This window comes from Orbicella faveolata, unplaced genomic scaffold (genome assembly GCF_042242905.1).
Source record: "Orbicella faveolata isolate gen_17 unplaced genomic scaffold, um_ofav_v1 contig_35, whole genome shotgun sequence".
Taxonomy (NCBI): Eukaryota; Metazoa; Cnidaria; class Anthozoa; order Scleractinia; family Merulinidae; genus Orbicella; species Orbicella faveolata.
Window position 1 is genome coordinate 18,680,001 of NW_028301564.1, and position 12,500 is coordinate 18,692,500.

Sequence of the window (12,500 nt, forward strand, 5' to 3'; positions counted from 1 at the left end):
TGATCCAGAAAGGCGTAAGGTATTTTTTCGATCTCTGTTGATTTGATAAACTTGCTGTTACATAAATTGTGGTAATTTTGTTTCACTTGTCTTATTTCATAGACTTGGCTTGTAAAGATTAAACGAGATGTCTCCACAACATTCCAGATCACGAAGCGAACTAAGATCTGCTCGTTGCATTTCAAGCCAACTGATTTTCGGAAAGGCTTAACAGGTCGCCGAGTTTTAAAACATGATGTCGTTCCCTCAATTTTTCAATGGTCTGCACCATCTCCTAAGAGGAAATCGCCACGTAAGCGGTCACAACTTCCATCTTCATCGGCTGAAATGCCATCCTTCAGTAGCGTGAGTGAAGCAGACAGCGACACTTCCGCTCCGGATGAAATCGACAATTTACGCGCGCACATTGCGAAGTTAGAACAACAAGTCAATTCACTTGAGCTCGAAAATAAACAACTTTTGAAGAACGTCGACGAACTTCTCGAAAGCCAGTTTGGCATAGCACGATTTAAAGAGTCGGACTCTGATATCAATTTTTACACGGGATTTCCTAATTTCCAAACCCTTCTGGCTTGCTACAATTTTTTAAACCCAGGTGAGAATGGTTCTAACATTGTTTATGTTAACAGTGCGAAGGAGGACCTAGAGTTTTCATCATCAATTAATGCAGATGGCTTTTTGGGAAATAAACCCGGCCCACGTCGAAAACTTAGTACCCTGGACGAATTTTTCCTGGTGCTTGCGAGAATGAGACTTGGGTTATTTGAACTTGATTTAGCCCACAGATTCAGGATACATGTTTCTACAGTAAACAGGATTGGTATTTCCTGGATCAATTTTTTGTACTTAAAATTTGGCTTCCTTAACATCTGGCCAAACAGAGAGGCAATAGATAAAGCAATGCCCCAGTCATTCAGGGATAAGTATCCAAAGACAAGGATCATTATTGATGGAACAGAGATCAAATGTCAGACCCCTTCTTCCCTAGTTTTACACAGTGAAACCTATTCTTCGTACAAGAGCCATACAACATTTAAAAGTCTGATTGGCATCGCACCCAGTGGCCACATAACATTTATTTCCCAACTCTATGCAGGAAGTATTTCAGACAGGGAGCTCACAGTAAGGTCAGGGTTACTCAACTTGCCTTTTGATCAAGGTGATGTGGTGATGGCTGACAAGGGGTTTACCATTTCTGACCTGCTTGAACCTATTGGTGTTGGCCTGAATATCCCCCCATTTCTTGGTTTGCGAAGTCAACAGACCCCTTCAGAAGTTATTGCCACTCAAGAAATAGCTTCAGAAAGAATTCATGTGGAAAGAGCTATGAACAAAGTGAAAAACTTTCACATTTTTAATCAAGTCATTCCATTGTCTTTAGCTGGTAGTCTAAATCAAATGTGGACTGTTTGTGCCATGCTTACCAACATGCAAAATCCCATTATTACTTAGCCATCACTTTTAACATTAGTATATACCACACAAGTGAATAGTGCTTTTCACGTGCGCTGATTGGTTCACTGTGGTGATTAACAAAGTACTATATACCTCTGAGCAACTAAAGAGAAACAAACTGTCTTTGCATGTCGCTGTGTTTACCGTAAGTGATGTTTTGGTCTAGTAGTTATTCAACTTGTGTGATATACACTAAAGCACTGATTATACACCTCAGTGTCAGTGAATGTGGTAGATATTTACCTCACTGCTTTGCAGCTCGGTAAATATCCACCACTGTTCACCTCCACTTCAGTAAATAATTGTTAATTAACAAAACTATTTTGAGTAACGACAAAAAGAAAACTGGAAAAAAACATTGTAAATTATGTTAATGTGTGATTTCAGAAAATATAAATACCCACTCAATTGATTTTAGGGAAGTTAGTTGGCAGGGGTGGGGAGAGGGAGGAAAAGGCTCAAAAGCCAAAATATTTTATTTTTCAAGTGAAAGTGACAATTCCAGAGAATTTCAGGGCAAGGGGTTTTACCCAAAAAGCCTTCTATGGGGAGGTATCATGTTTTCTGGAACAACACAATAAATAATTGGTGGCTTATTACAGTGCAATTACTAGGTTTCATGTAAAAAGTTTAACATGATAATTTCTACTTAATTTCCACTGATGCTACTTGATGATGTTGCCACAACATTAACTGTGCCAGCTGTGCTTGCAGAACACGCTTCAGCTGGTAGTGCCTTGAAGAATTTAGCAAAGTAATTAAAAAAGAACTGTTCTAATTTTAACAACATGGCAGCAAAAAACTCAGCATCAAAATAGATACGTTCGATGACCATTCCCTGAAAGGTGTAGGTAACAAAGTCACACCACTTTGCCCCTGTTATCCCCATCTGCCCTTGGACCTGACAGTAGTATTTGTGGTTTTCCTTTAAAACCGGGAAATCATCTTTCATTTCCAAATGAAATTGACCATCACCAGCACATGCTGTCTCGGGTGTGACATTTCTATGTTTGTAAGGACATTTAATTTCAAGGATCCCATATGGGTTGTCCTCTGTCACATCAATAACTTTTGCATCTGGTGAGCAACCGAGGAATGGAAAAGCAGGGTTTACCACAAATCCCGATGGAAATGTTTTTACAGGATGCCCACTGTGCTTTAGATAGTTCTCATATTGCTCTAGGGCTTTACTTTCATACTCAATCCCGTGTTTCAAGGGTTCAGGTAAATTTCTCGAGTTGCTAGAGGTATTTCCATCCCCAACAAGGCCCTTGAGAAAAGCATTACTGACAGATTTTCGACTTAAAATGTCTCCAAATGTCGAAGCTGTCAATCTGGGTCTCCTTTCACTCCACCATCGACTGTTATTTTGCTGTGACTGTGTTTCAGATTCGAGTGAATTAGCATCCTGTTCACTGATTCTTAGAGAATCATAAAATTGCTGATGTTCTGAAGTGCATTGTGTGACAATAAACAGGGGAAGATATAAAGATACTGGGAATGAACGATAATTTGTGATAGGTACAGTGTTGCTGTAACATTGCTTAGACAAATCAACATTGCATGTAACTTTGAAATTTCCTTCAGTGGGTGCCATTTGATAGCTAAAATATCCTCCCAAGGGTGCAGGCCCGGCTCTAGTGGGTACACTTTTACCCCCAGTATTCATGTACAAACTAAGCCCAAAGTTCTTGTTGATGTTTTGCAAATGGGCTTTGAAACTTTCAATCTCTATCTCACTTGGGGCTGCCTTAACTGCAGGATACAATGAACAGGCAATACCAGGTGAGGACTGTACAGAAGTGCTTCCTGACGCTGTTGTGCCTAGTTTGGGTTTTTTAAAGACCATATTCATCAATGGTTCTGATGAGATGCTCTTTCCTCTAGGCTTGTGCCACTGCTGGGGAAGGGAGGTGCACACCAAATCATCTGGGACTGATTTAGTTTTAGTCAAGTAATAGTGCGAAACAAGATACATTAGGCCTACCGCATGATTACAAAACCCAAGAGATCCAGCCACACAGGTGCACGATGATGCCAGGACATCAAAAGGTTGTTCAGTAGCAATTGCTAACTTGATTTTATGTGGGGATTCACTTTTCCGAAGGCTTCGATAGCAACGGGCCCTGAAGTAAAAGGTTTTGCTTTCTCTGTGGTGCTTGACTAAAACATTATGGAGATACCCTTCAATAAAAAAATTGACACCACGCTCAAACGGTTTCATGACCATGTGGTCAGGGGAATGCTGAATATTTTTACCAGAGTTTCTAATATACTTGACAATAGAATTGAAAGTGAAGGGGGGAAGGTCGTTCAGCATTTTGTCCATATCGTTCTCTTGGGAACAGAACCGAAATTTTTCTTCGTTCTCTCTAACAAGATCCGAATCACTCTTGCTGATTTGAAAAGGTGAAACAGCTTTCGCTTGATCGCTATTATCGTTTTCCCGATCGCCTGTTGCCACGGCAGGGGAATTTTTAAAGACTTCTTTTACTCTACAAAAGGAAGTGAATAAAGGACGCTTAACTTAAACTAGTAATCAGACGGACAGAAACAATGAAACGAACGTAAAATAAATGAGTTGAAAATTTATTGATTATCAACAGTCTCAATAATGCTTACTTTGCGACTAGCTGTGCCTTCACTTTTAATCCTTCGAGGCTCACATTTCTGCTGCGAAGAAGCTCTTTAAGTTCGTTTACATGTAAGTTCTCCACTGGTCTCTCCATGCTTATTTAGGAAACAAAAAACATACAGTAAAAGTCAATGAGGCATTTCAATAAACATCGCCATTGTGTTGTCGCCACGAACTCAAATATGCATAACAATACAAATGCAACCGCTGCTTTTATAATAGCACTGACCTTTACAACTCCTCTCAGATGTAACTTGGTAATATTTCTTCGAATATCTCTTTCAGAATGGGATTTTCTTTCCGTGTAGAAGCTGCAAAGATTTCTAAAACGTTTATAAATCGACTCGCCTTTGCAAAGAAAACACAGAGTTGAGCCGCTGTCACAGTGATATGTGTATCCCCGTGATATGTGTATCCCCGCACACATATCACTAGTGATATGTGTATCCCCTGTGGGGATACACAAAACACTGACGCGCCTGGGCATTCAACGAACAAAATGACGACTCGGTTGCGAGGTTCCAACGAGCGCTGTAAAGAGTAGGAGAAACCAGAAATGAATTCGCGCCCAACGGAGCAGATTAGGATTTCTTGAGTTTGGTTGAGTTCCAACCGACTCGATTGCATATCTGACTAAAACTTCGAACAGCGGATACACATATCACTAATTATTTCATGGCGCAGTGATCTCAGTGTGTATCCCCTAAACACAGCCTTTAGATTGGCTATCTTAATCTACCTGATCGAAGAAAATGGCCAATTATTGCCGAAACGTGCTGGCTGCTTACTCGCGACGACGTTTATACCCAGGTTGAGGTTTGCGGAGTTTGCAACTCGAATGTCTAAATATCTAAACTGAAATCGCGTGCAGGGGATACACATATCACTAATTATTTCATGGCGCAGTGATATGTGTGTCCCCATAAACACAACTGTTATAATATAGCGCATCAACGTTGTCAAAACTGCAGGCAATATTAGCACCCGACGTTTTCACACGGCTTGGGTTTACTAGAGTTTGAAACGCGATAATTCCACTAAAAACGCGTGCACGCGTGCACGGGATAAAAGGGATACACATATCACTGATTATTTCATGAACTAGTGATATGTGTATCCCCATGGACACAGCTGTTATATTGGCTTTCTACCCAAGAAGAAAAATGCCCATTACATTTGCATTGTCAAAACTGGCTTGCTAGAAATATTCACACCCGGCATTTATTCATAGCTTGGGATTTCTGGAGTTTCACTGACCTCGGTTGTACACGACCGCATGCAGGGGATACACATATCACTAATTATTACTTGGCGCAGTGATATGTGTATCCCCTGAAGACAGCCGTTATCTAGGCTAACTGCCGAAGAATAAACGTCGATTGTTATGAAACTTGTTAGCAATGTTCGCAGTATAGCAATGTATACAGCTTGAGACTTAACATATCTTACAAAAAGTCGAACTGAAAAGCGGGTGCAGGGAATACACGAGAGCCACTAATCATTTTATGGCGAGTGGGTCGAAGCAGTGATATGTGTTTCACTCCACGAATAATTCAGATGCAAACAAGGCGATGAACAGTGGAGAATATGCGTTACTCGATGGGTGAGAATGCACCGCGCAATTAATATCGTCCTAGAAATCCCGTGCCGTGAAACTCAAATTGAAATATATCTAGATCCATTTGGTGTTCAACTTTAAATTCATTATATCCCGCTCGCAGAAAACCAGTTAGGATCAAGAACACAATTCCAGCAGCAGATACGTAAACTTTTTCAGCTACAAAAATTGAGATTTGTGTTTTAAGCCTGTTTGGGTTAGTCGTTCGTCCAGTAAGCGACCGGACGACGAGAGCGCTTTCAAGAAGGATATTGCTATTTAAAGTAGAGGGGAGGGGGGTGGGGGATACACATATCACTGGTCGCCATCTTGGAGGGGATACACATATCACTAGTGATATGTGTGCGGGGATACACATATCACGGGGATACACATATCACTGTGACACCGCCTTAGCAACGGTTACTACCGAAAAGCCTCGCTTTGGTGCGATTGTCGCCATATTTGCAATCGGAGTATTCTTGTGAATATTCTGAGATTACAGCGTATGACACTTCCGTTTTATTGCTTTGATGACGTTGAAGTAATTTTGGAGCCTGATGTGACACACATAACTTCTTGCAGAAATATCACTAGCATCGAACCTGCGGCTAATGCTGTTTTTGCTGGGGGAGGGGGGAGGGGGGGAGAAGAGGGACTAGTTTTGCCTTTTAGGGAAAGAAATAAGTTTATATCGCGTACTTAAAATCATATAATTGCATTATATTTACACATTTTCAGCACACAAAATTATATTTCTTCAAAAAATCTCGGCCTTCTTAAAGTATTCTTGAAATATTCCTATGAAATATACTCCTATAAAGAAAAGAGTGTACATAAATTGATCTGTGATCTATGAACAAATTTTCTCTCAGTAAACAGTAGCAAAACGAATAACAAATATTCTGCTTACAGTGCAGTCTTACTTTTAAAATCAAAGCAGTTTTGCTTTATATTTCAACGGACACGACTCTGTCTGAATCTTCAGTGATCATATACTATGGCTATAATAATCGTTCAGTAGATAAAGTCGAGAATCTGGAGTGCGAAAGATGATATATTAACAACCTCGCCAAGATTTAGGCATACGCCTGTTATTTGAGAAATGTTTCACCCAAATTTATACAGCTTTGTATGAAGATGCCACTTTAACAGAAACACCCTGTCAAGTTACAACTTTGTAAGCGTCTTGTTTTTATAGTATCTTGCCACTGATGAAAGTAAAACCTGAGAAAGATTAGGTAAATTTTACTTTTGGAACATGACAACGTCACCTGAAAATCGGCAATTCAAACAGCACGACAACAGGTACACATCCAATGAACATTTTGCCTGCGCAGACACTCTTCTATCCTTGGCCTCTGTACCGATTTATACCGATTTATACTCACTCAGTCAAAGACAGCATAGGGAATCTGTTCCTATCACGCCTCTCTCCGTCGCCCCAATTTTCGCGTGATCAGCAGGCGAGAAACTTCTCGCTTGAACGGGAACGCCTGCTACATAGGCTAAAAATTTACAGTCATTCTCAGGCTATACATGTATGTACAAGGTAACTTAGATTATATGGTTTTCGAAAATTTAAGGTGGCTTAGAACCTCCCTGGCAGAATTTTGTAAACTTTGATAAAGTTGCATCTTATCATGTTCATCACAATTTAATAATAACAAAAAATGGGGGCTCACCGAGCTCGTGTTTGAGCTTTATCATTTAAAGCTTAAATTAAGGTTGTTTTACCAGGTTATACTGTTGCTATCGTAACCTATTAAGCTATAAAGATTATCATTAAAGGTTCGCTAATGGCCGGGATTTATGTGATACCGATATTGTAGCCATCACTTGAAAAACAGTGGTAGTATTTACTCGTCAAAGTATAACTGTTATAAAAGAGCTGGAATCTGTTGCCAGCTTCCTTGAACATCTTGGCAAAAATAACTTCGGTTTACGGCCAGACTGCTTATCTTCCCGAAATCACCTATTACAAAAAAATATACGTGATACAAACGCCTTATTTTCCAAGTGGGGGCAGACGCACTAGGAAGTTTTGAAAGTTCAATTGAGTTATCTTAGTGACTCAGACTTACGATATTTTTAGCTTGTCCGATGAACCCAATGCTTTTACTATACTGGGCGAAAGAGTAACTATAAATATTGTTTTATTTCAACAGTTAATTAACGGTGATCTTTGGGTATTCTGAGCTTATTATTTTAAATTGGTATTATAAAATAAGAGCATTTATACGATTGATCTTGGTATAGTTGCCGACACGCAAGCTAAAGACCTGTCTTTTATTGACTTAAAGTAATGACTTTTACCGATTTACACTGTAAAATGAAGAGTCAAGGAGTCTTAAATTTTAAATCAAAGGCACAAAATGTCGATTCACATGTGAATTTTAACTAGTTCATTCCAGAGATATTTCCCATGTCAATCAGTAATACATTCTTTTGTAACAACACGAGACTGTGAACTTTTGCTCGACCGTTGTCAGACAATGATCGTGTACAACAACTTTGTAAAAAAGAAAAAAAGAATTATGAAACACATACGTGGCGCGCCGTACCCAAAGATGACAATTGGAAGACCGTTGCATTTCCAGAGGACTAGCCATGCAAGATAGGGCTGAAAAGATTCAGTACCTCGGTAATTCATGGCTAAGGTCGGGTTTAAAATCATTTTGCCTTTTGTTTGTTGTTGTTGTTGTTGTTTTTAGTTATTCATAGACAGCCCCTTTGGCGAGGTTTAATAGAGTACGCATTTGTAATAAAACTAGTCGAGAGGTAAAATCATTAACGTTAGTTCTTTAATCCGATCCGATCTGATCGAAACGGTCCCATTCAATAACGTGTTTCCATACATAATGACCAACAGATTGAAGTGCATAATAAGACAAAAGGGTAACATGCATCAAAAATAATTTTACCTGAAACCCTGATATTTGAACGAATTTACCAAGGTTAAAATAAAAATAGATTTCGTTTGATTCGAAATGATTAAGAGGATGAGTATGGTAGAGTCAGCGGTCTCTCGGCTTTTGTGCTGACCTCCGTGGAAGCGGCAGTATGCACACCGATACTCATCTTCCAGAAGAACTTCTTGCGATCTAAACGCGGGGACTTCTTAGCTCCAAAATTTAAGCTTTCAAAGCCTTCTAGCTAAACAAACAAGCTAGTCAAGACGTCTAGCTTGGATAGTTCGTTATCTGATTCTTGAAGAAACCCACAACTTCGAAACAATGTTTCGATAGGGTATTTAAGCGTGGCCTTGGAGTCGAGCTTTTGCGACGATTTTCTTCCAAATATTCTCTTTTCCACCCATGGCCGAAGATTGTCGTTGTATTCATCAGCCCACCAGATGTGAACAGTTTTTGAGTGTGCACAATAGACGTGATCTAGATTATTATATCTTGCTGTGAAACAAGTTTCGCAGTGATCAGACTAAACATGTTAATGGCGAGTGTGATCACAGCTTTAGACCGCACGAGCCAGATCGTGGACCTGCTGCCTGATTAGGATGAATAATACAAAGGATTTTTTTCAGCCATATGAGGAGGCAGCATTCAAGCCTCCGCTCTTTCTTTACTGCTCTCCGGCTCAGATTTATTTCTACGTCAATTACACCTTACCTCGCCTCCCTGGATCCTGATACAAAACGCAAACTCATCACAGTAAATTCAGCGAAGGTGTGTAGTCCATTTCTTAAGTACAGGGCTCTTCCATTTTTGTATTCAAAATTCAAGACGTTTTCCATAGTTATTTTATGTTAAACCAATATTTTTTCCAATATTTTTTTTCCAGACTCGAGGTTTTGAGAAAATTTAATTCACACTCTAAAAACGCCAGAACTGCAGAATATCAAACTAGTACGCATTTGCCCCTTCAACATTCCATAATAGCTTTTTGAAACAGTAGAATTCAAAATGGTTGCCGTATCGCCGAAAAGGTCCATTGCAATGCAACGCGAACTCGATAAATGTCAGGGGTAGGTTAAGGTGCAGAGAGTTCTCAAGATTCTGCGATTGCACATTTGGCTAAGACGTTGTTTGCACGATACTGTAAACTGCCGCTTATAAGCCCCTCCGCTATTAAGCCTCCCTGGCTATAGGCCCAAGCACCCGTAAACCAAGAGATACATCTGGTTATAAGTCCCCCCCCCCCCCCCCCCCGCCCCCCGCTTATAAGCCTCACTCAAGCTTTTCCTTGTTTTTAATTTGTTAACTGATTATGATGTTTCAAGCCCTGGCCAAACAGACTCGCAAGTAGACGCAAGTTGTAAACTCGGGTCTACTAGCAAATCCGTTTGGCCAGAACTTGCGTGCTCTCGCGTAGACTTGCGATGACTTGCGCTCACTTTGGTCGAACTCAAATATGCACGCAAGTCAACGCACGTTTTTTACTGTGTGGCCACCAACTCAAGTTGAGTGAGTTCCATTCGTTGTTATGGCAGCCTATTTACCAATGAAAGACAGGATACGTCTGCCTTGAAATTTTTTTTGGCGACTTTCATGTACTTCCGAGCAACGTTACGAGTAGGTTTGGCTACCCAACACAAGCCTCTTCTCAAGTTCAACTTGGAGCTACTTGAGACTACTTGCTTGTCCGTTTGGCCTGGGCTCTAAAGCTTCATTACCAGTAAATGAAAAACTTATTTCGATCATTTTGTGTAGCTGTAGCTCGTTTCGAAAGGTTTTTTTTTTTTTACTCCAGATATGAGCCCCCTAGGATAATTCCCTCCGTTTATAAGTCCAGCTAAAAGCTCTTACGAAGTTGTATAAGCCCAGGGTTAATTAGCAGTTTACCATAAATCTCCCTGGGCTTATATAACTTCATGAGGAGTTTTGGGTGGGGTTATATTCGGGGTGGTGGTTGGGGAGGGGGGGGGGGGGAGCATATAAGCGAAATAAAAGGAATGTTTCGGAACAACGAGATAAAACGTATCTGAAAAATGAATTACAGCTAACGTACGATTACCTTTACAGCTATTACTCTATTACCCTATAACTTTCGATTAAAAATTTTTTGATGTTTGTACTGAGGAAAGGAACGCTCTTGTTCATTACATGGATTTACATTCGCATATCCGTTGGAGCTTATATCGGGTGCCCCCGATGTAAGCACGGTGGAGGGGCCTTACATCTGGAATAATATCTTTGTTAGCAAATAGAGGGACTTATTTCCGAGGGAGCTTATAACCGGGGGGGGCTTATAACCGAGGGGGCTTTATTTAACTTGGGATTTTACGGTATTCGACTAGACAGCAAGCATTTCTAAACGTCAAGTCAATTTGTTTTTGCCCAACGTACGTTCTACATAATGGTGTTATCGCACAAGTTGGAAGAAAAACTGCCGAACATTCTGATAACGGGAAATTTGCAAAACGTACAAGCGGATATCGTAATGTTTTTGTTGCAGCCAGCATCGAAAGAGAACGGAACCAAGTACTATTTAGCTTATATAAGTACTATAAGTACTATTTAGCTTAACGCTATTCGGATCGGGCTTCTAATTACATGAAAATTCCAAAATTGGAAAGCCGAGAATATGCCTGTCAAAATATGGTTGCCATAGCAACCTCAAGTTCCAAGGAAAAAACTGTCATGTATCATTGTTGCCAAATAAATTTCACAAAAACAGACGCAAAATTTGCAGCTTTCACTTAAATATCAAAAAAGTTTAAAACGGTCAGGCACCACCTACTTCCCTTACAAGGTCATCCCTCATATAGTAAAATTAATCAAATGAAAAATTGAACTTCAGGATCACTCTTAATTACGAACAAAAAATTAAAGTATTGCTCAGCACCATTCATTCGAATACTGTAATTGCTAATACACTACATTTTCATCGCCAGATGTCGAAGCTACAACCTCTTAACAGTGAGAACAGCTGAGGCGACCCGTAAGCAATGAATTTACATTGCACTTTGACTCTATTCAAATGGCACTGTAGCAAGAAATACATGTAGAGCACTATCACTATAAACTGGGTGCGTTGTCTGACTCTCGCTGATATGATCGAGTTCTTATCCTCGACAGCATACGGCCTTATTTTTGTCTAATATCGAACTTTCATAGTATCCTAGGTATCTGAAGACGACGAAAGTTTACAATCTCTATGTTTGCTTCTGTGAGTACTCAACAATTCAGTCCTGATCAATGTTTACATTTCTTGCAAGTATCTACTCAGTGACTCTCCTGTACGAAGATGTGCTTCGTAAGCTTCCAGCCAAATCAATCCTTTCATGATAACCTGGTATAGTGTGTTGTCATCACGCCACAAAGCTGAATTGTAATGGCAGATCTGAGTACAACCATCTCGGCTTCCCAATACATGATCTGCTCCGCTCATACCACTCAGCAACGATCCATTTTTCCTTCGTAAACAAGACGAGGGAGAACTCACAACCATCTGCGGACAAGAATTCGGGTAGTCTGAAGGAAGATACACTCTGAGTGTGTACTGTTTGTCGTTGGTGCAAGTTACTCTGACTTCAACCCTTGTGTCCCCAGTTGGATTGATCCAAGAAACCCTATTACGGAAGTACTTCTCCAGTAATTCTTTCTCGAAACCGAGCCTTCGTTGCTGCGTTGCTGACCAGGGCATGATGAGAAGACAACCACGGTTTGAAAGTTGAAGTGTAGCCTTCTAAAACGAACGGAAATCGCGAATAATTAATCGCCAGCGAATTCCGTGGTTAAAGAAGTCTTTACTAGCCTTTGTGTTTCTTTGTTGTTATTTGTTTTTTCGCCTACTAATCATATTCCCACTTTCCCGGAAATTGGAGCATGCGTAGTTCACAGATAGTTCTGGAAA

General features: G+C 40.2%; 3 protein-coding genes across 3 annotated transcripts in view; 1 reads left to right on the forward strand and 2 right to left on the reverse strand.

Annotated features, from left to right (window-relative positions):
* Positions 1-2,062, forward strand: part of LOC149103617 (uncharacterized) — a 2,517-nt gene extending 455 nt beyond the window's left edge. Inside the window, exons 1-2 of the mRNA XM_089273614.1 lie at positions 1-19; positions 103-2,062. The exon at positions 1-19 is cut by the window's left edge and continues 455 nt beyond it. Coding sequence (XP_089129740.1) covers positions 1-19; positions 103-1,452 — 1,369 coding nt within the window. The 3' untranslated portion in view covers positions 1,453-2,062. The remainder of the gene's footprint in view (positions 20-102) is intronic.
* On the reverse strand, positions 1,337-4,557 carry LOC149103618 (uncharacterized). The gene is made up of 3 exons (XM_089273613.1): positions 4,320-4,557; positions 4,078-4,185; positions 1,337-3,950 (listed from the first exon to the last, which is right to left on the reverse strand). Exons 2-3 carry the CDS (start codon positions 4,182-4,184, stop codon positions 2,105-2,107), a joined length of 1,953 nt encoding a protein of 650 aa, XP_089129739.1. The 5' UTR covers position 4,185; positions 4,320-4,557; the 3' UTR covers positions 1,337-2,104.
* A 6,934-nt stretch (positions 4,558-11,491) lies between these two features.
* On the reverse strand, positions 11,492-12,463 carry LOC110055539 (uncharacterized). Its single transcript, XM_020761933.2, has one exon. The coding sequence runs from the start codon at positions 12,288-12,290 to the stop codon at positions 11,847-11,849; it is 444 nt and encodes a 147-aa protein (XP_020617592.1). The 5' UTR covers positions 12,291-12,463; the 3' UTR covers positions 11,492-11,846.
* Between the last annotated feature and the right edge of the window lie 37 nt (positions 12,464-12,500).

Coding starts and splice junctions, on each gene's coding strand:
- LOC149103618 (XM_089273613.1), bottom strand. CDS start 4,184: ATGGAGAGACCAGTGGAGAACTTACATGTAAACGAACTTAAAGAGCTT. Junction 3,951..4,077: donor AAGGCACAGCTAGTCGCAAA/GTAAGCATTATT, acceptor TTCCTTTTGTAG/AGTAAAAGAAGTCTTTAAAA.
- LOC110055539 (XM_020761933.2), bottom strand. CDS start 12,290: ATGCCCTGGTCAGCAACGCAGCAACGAAGGCTCGGTTTCGAGAAAGAA.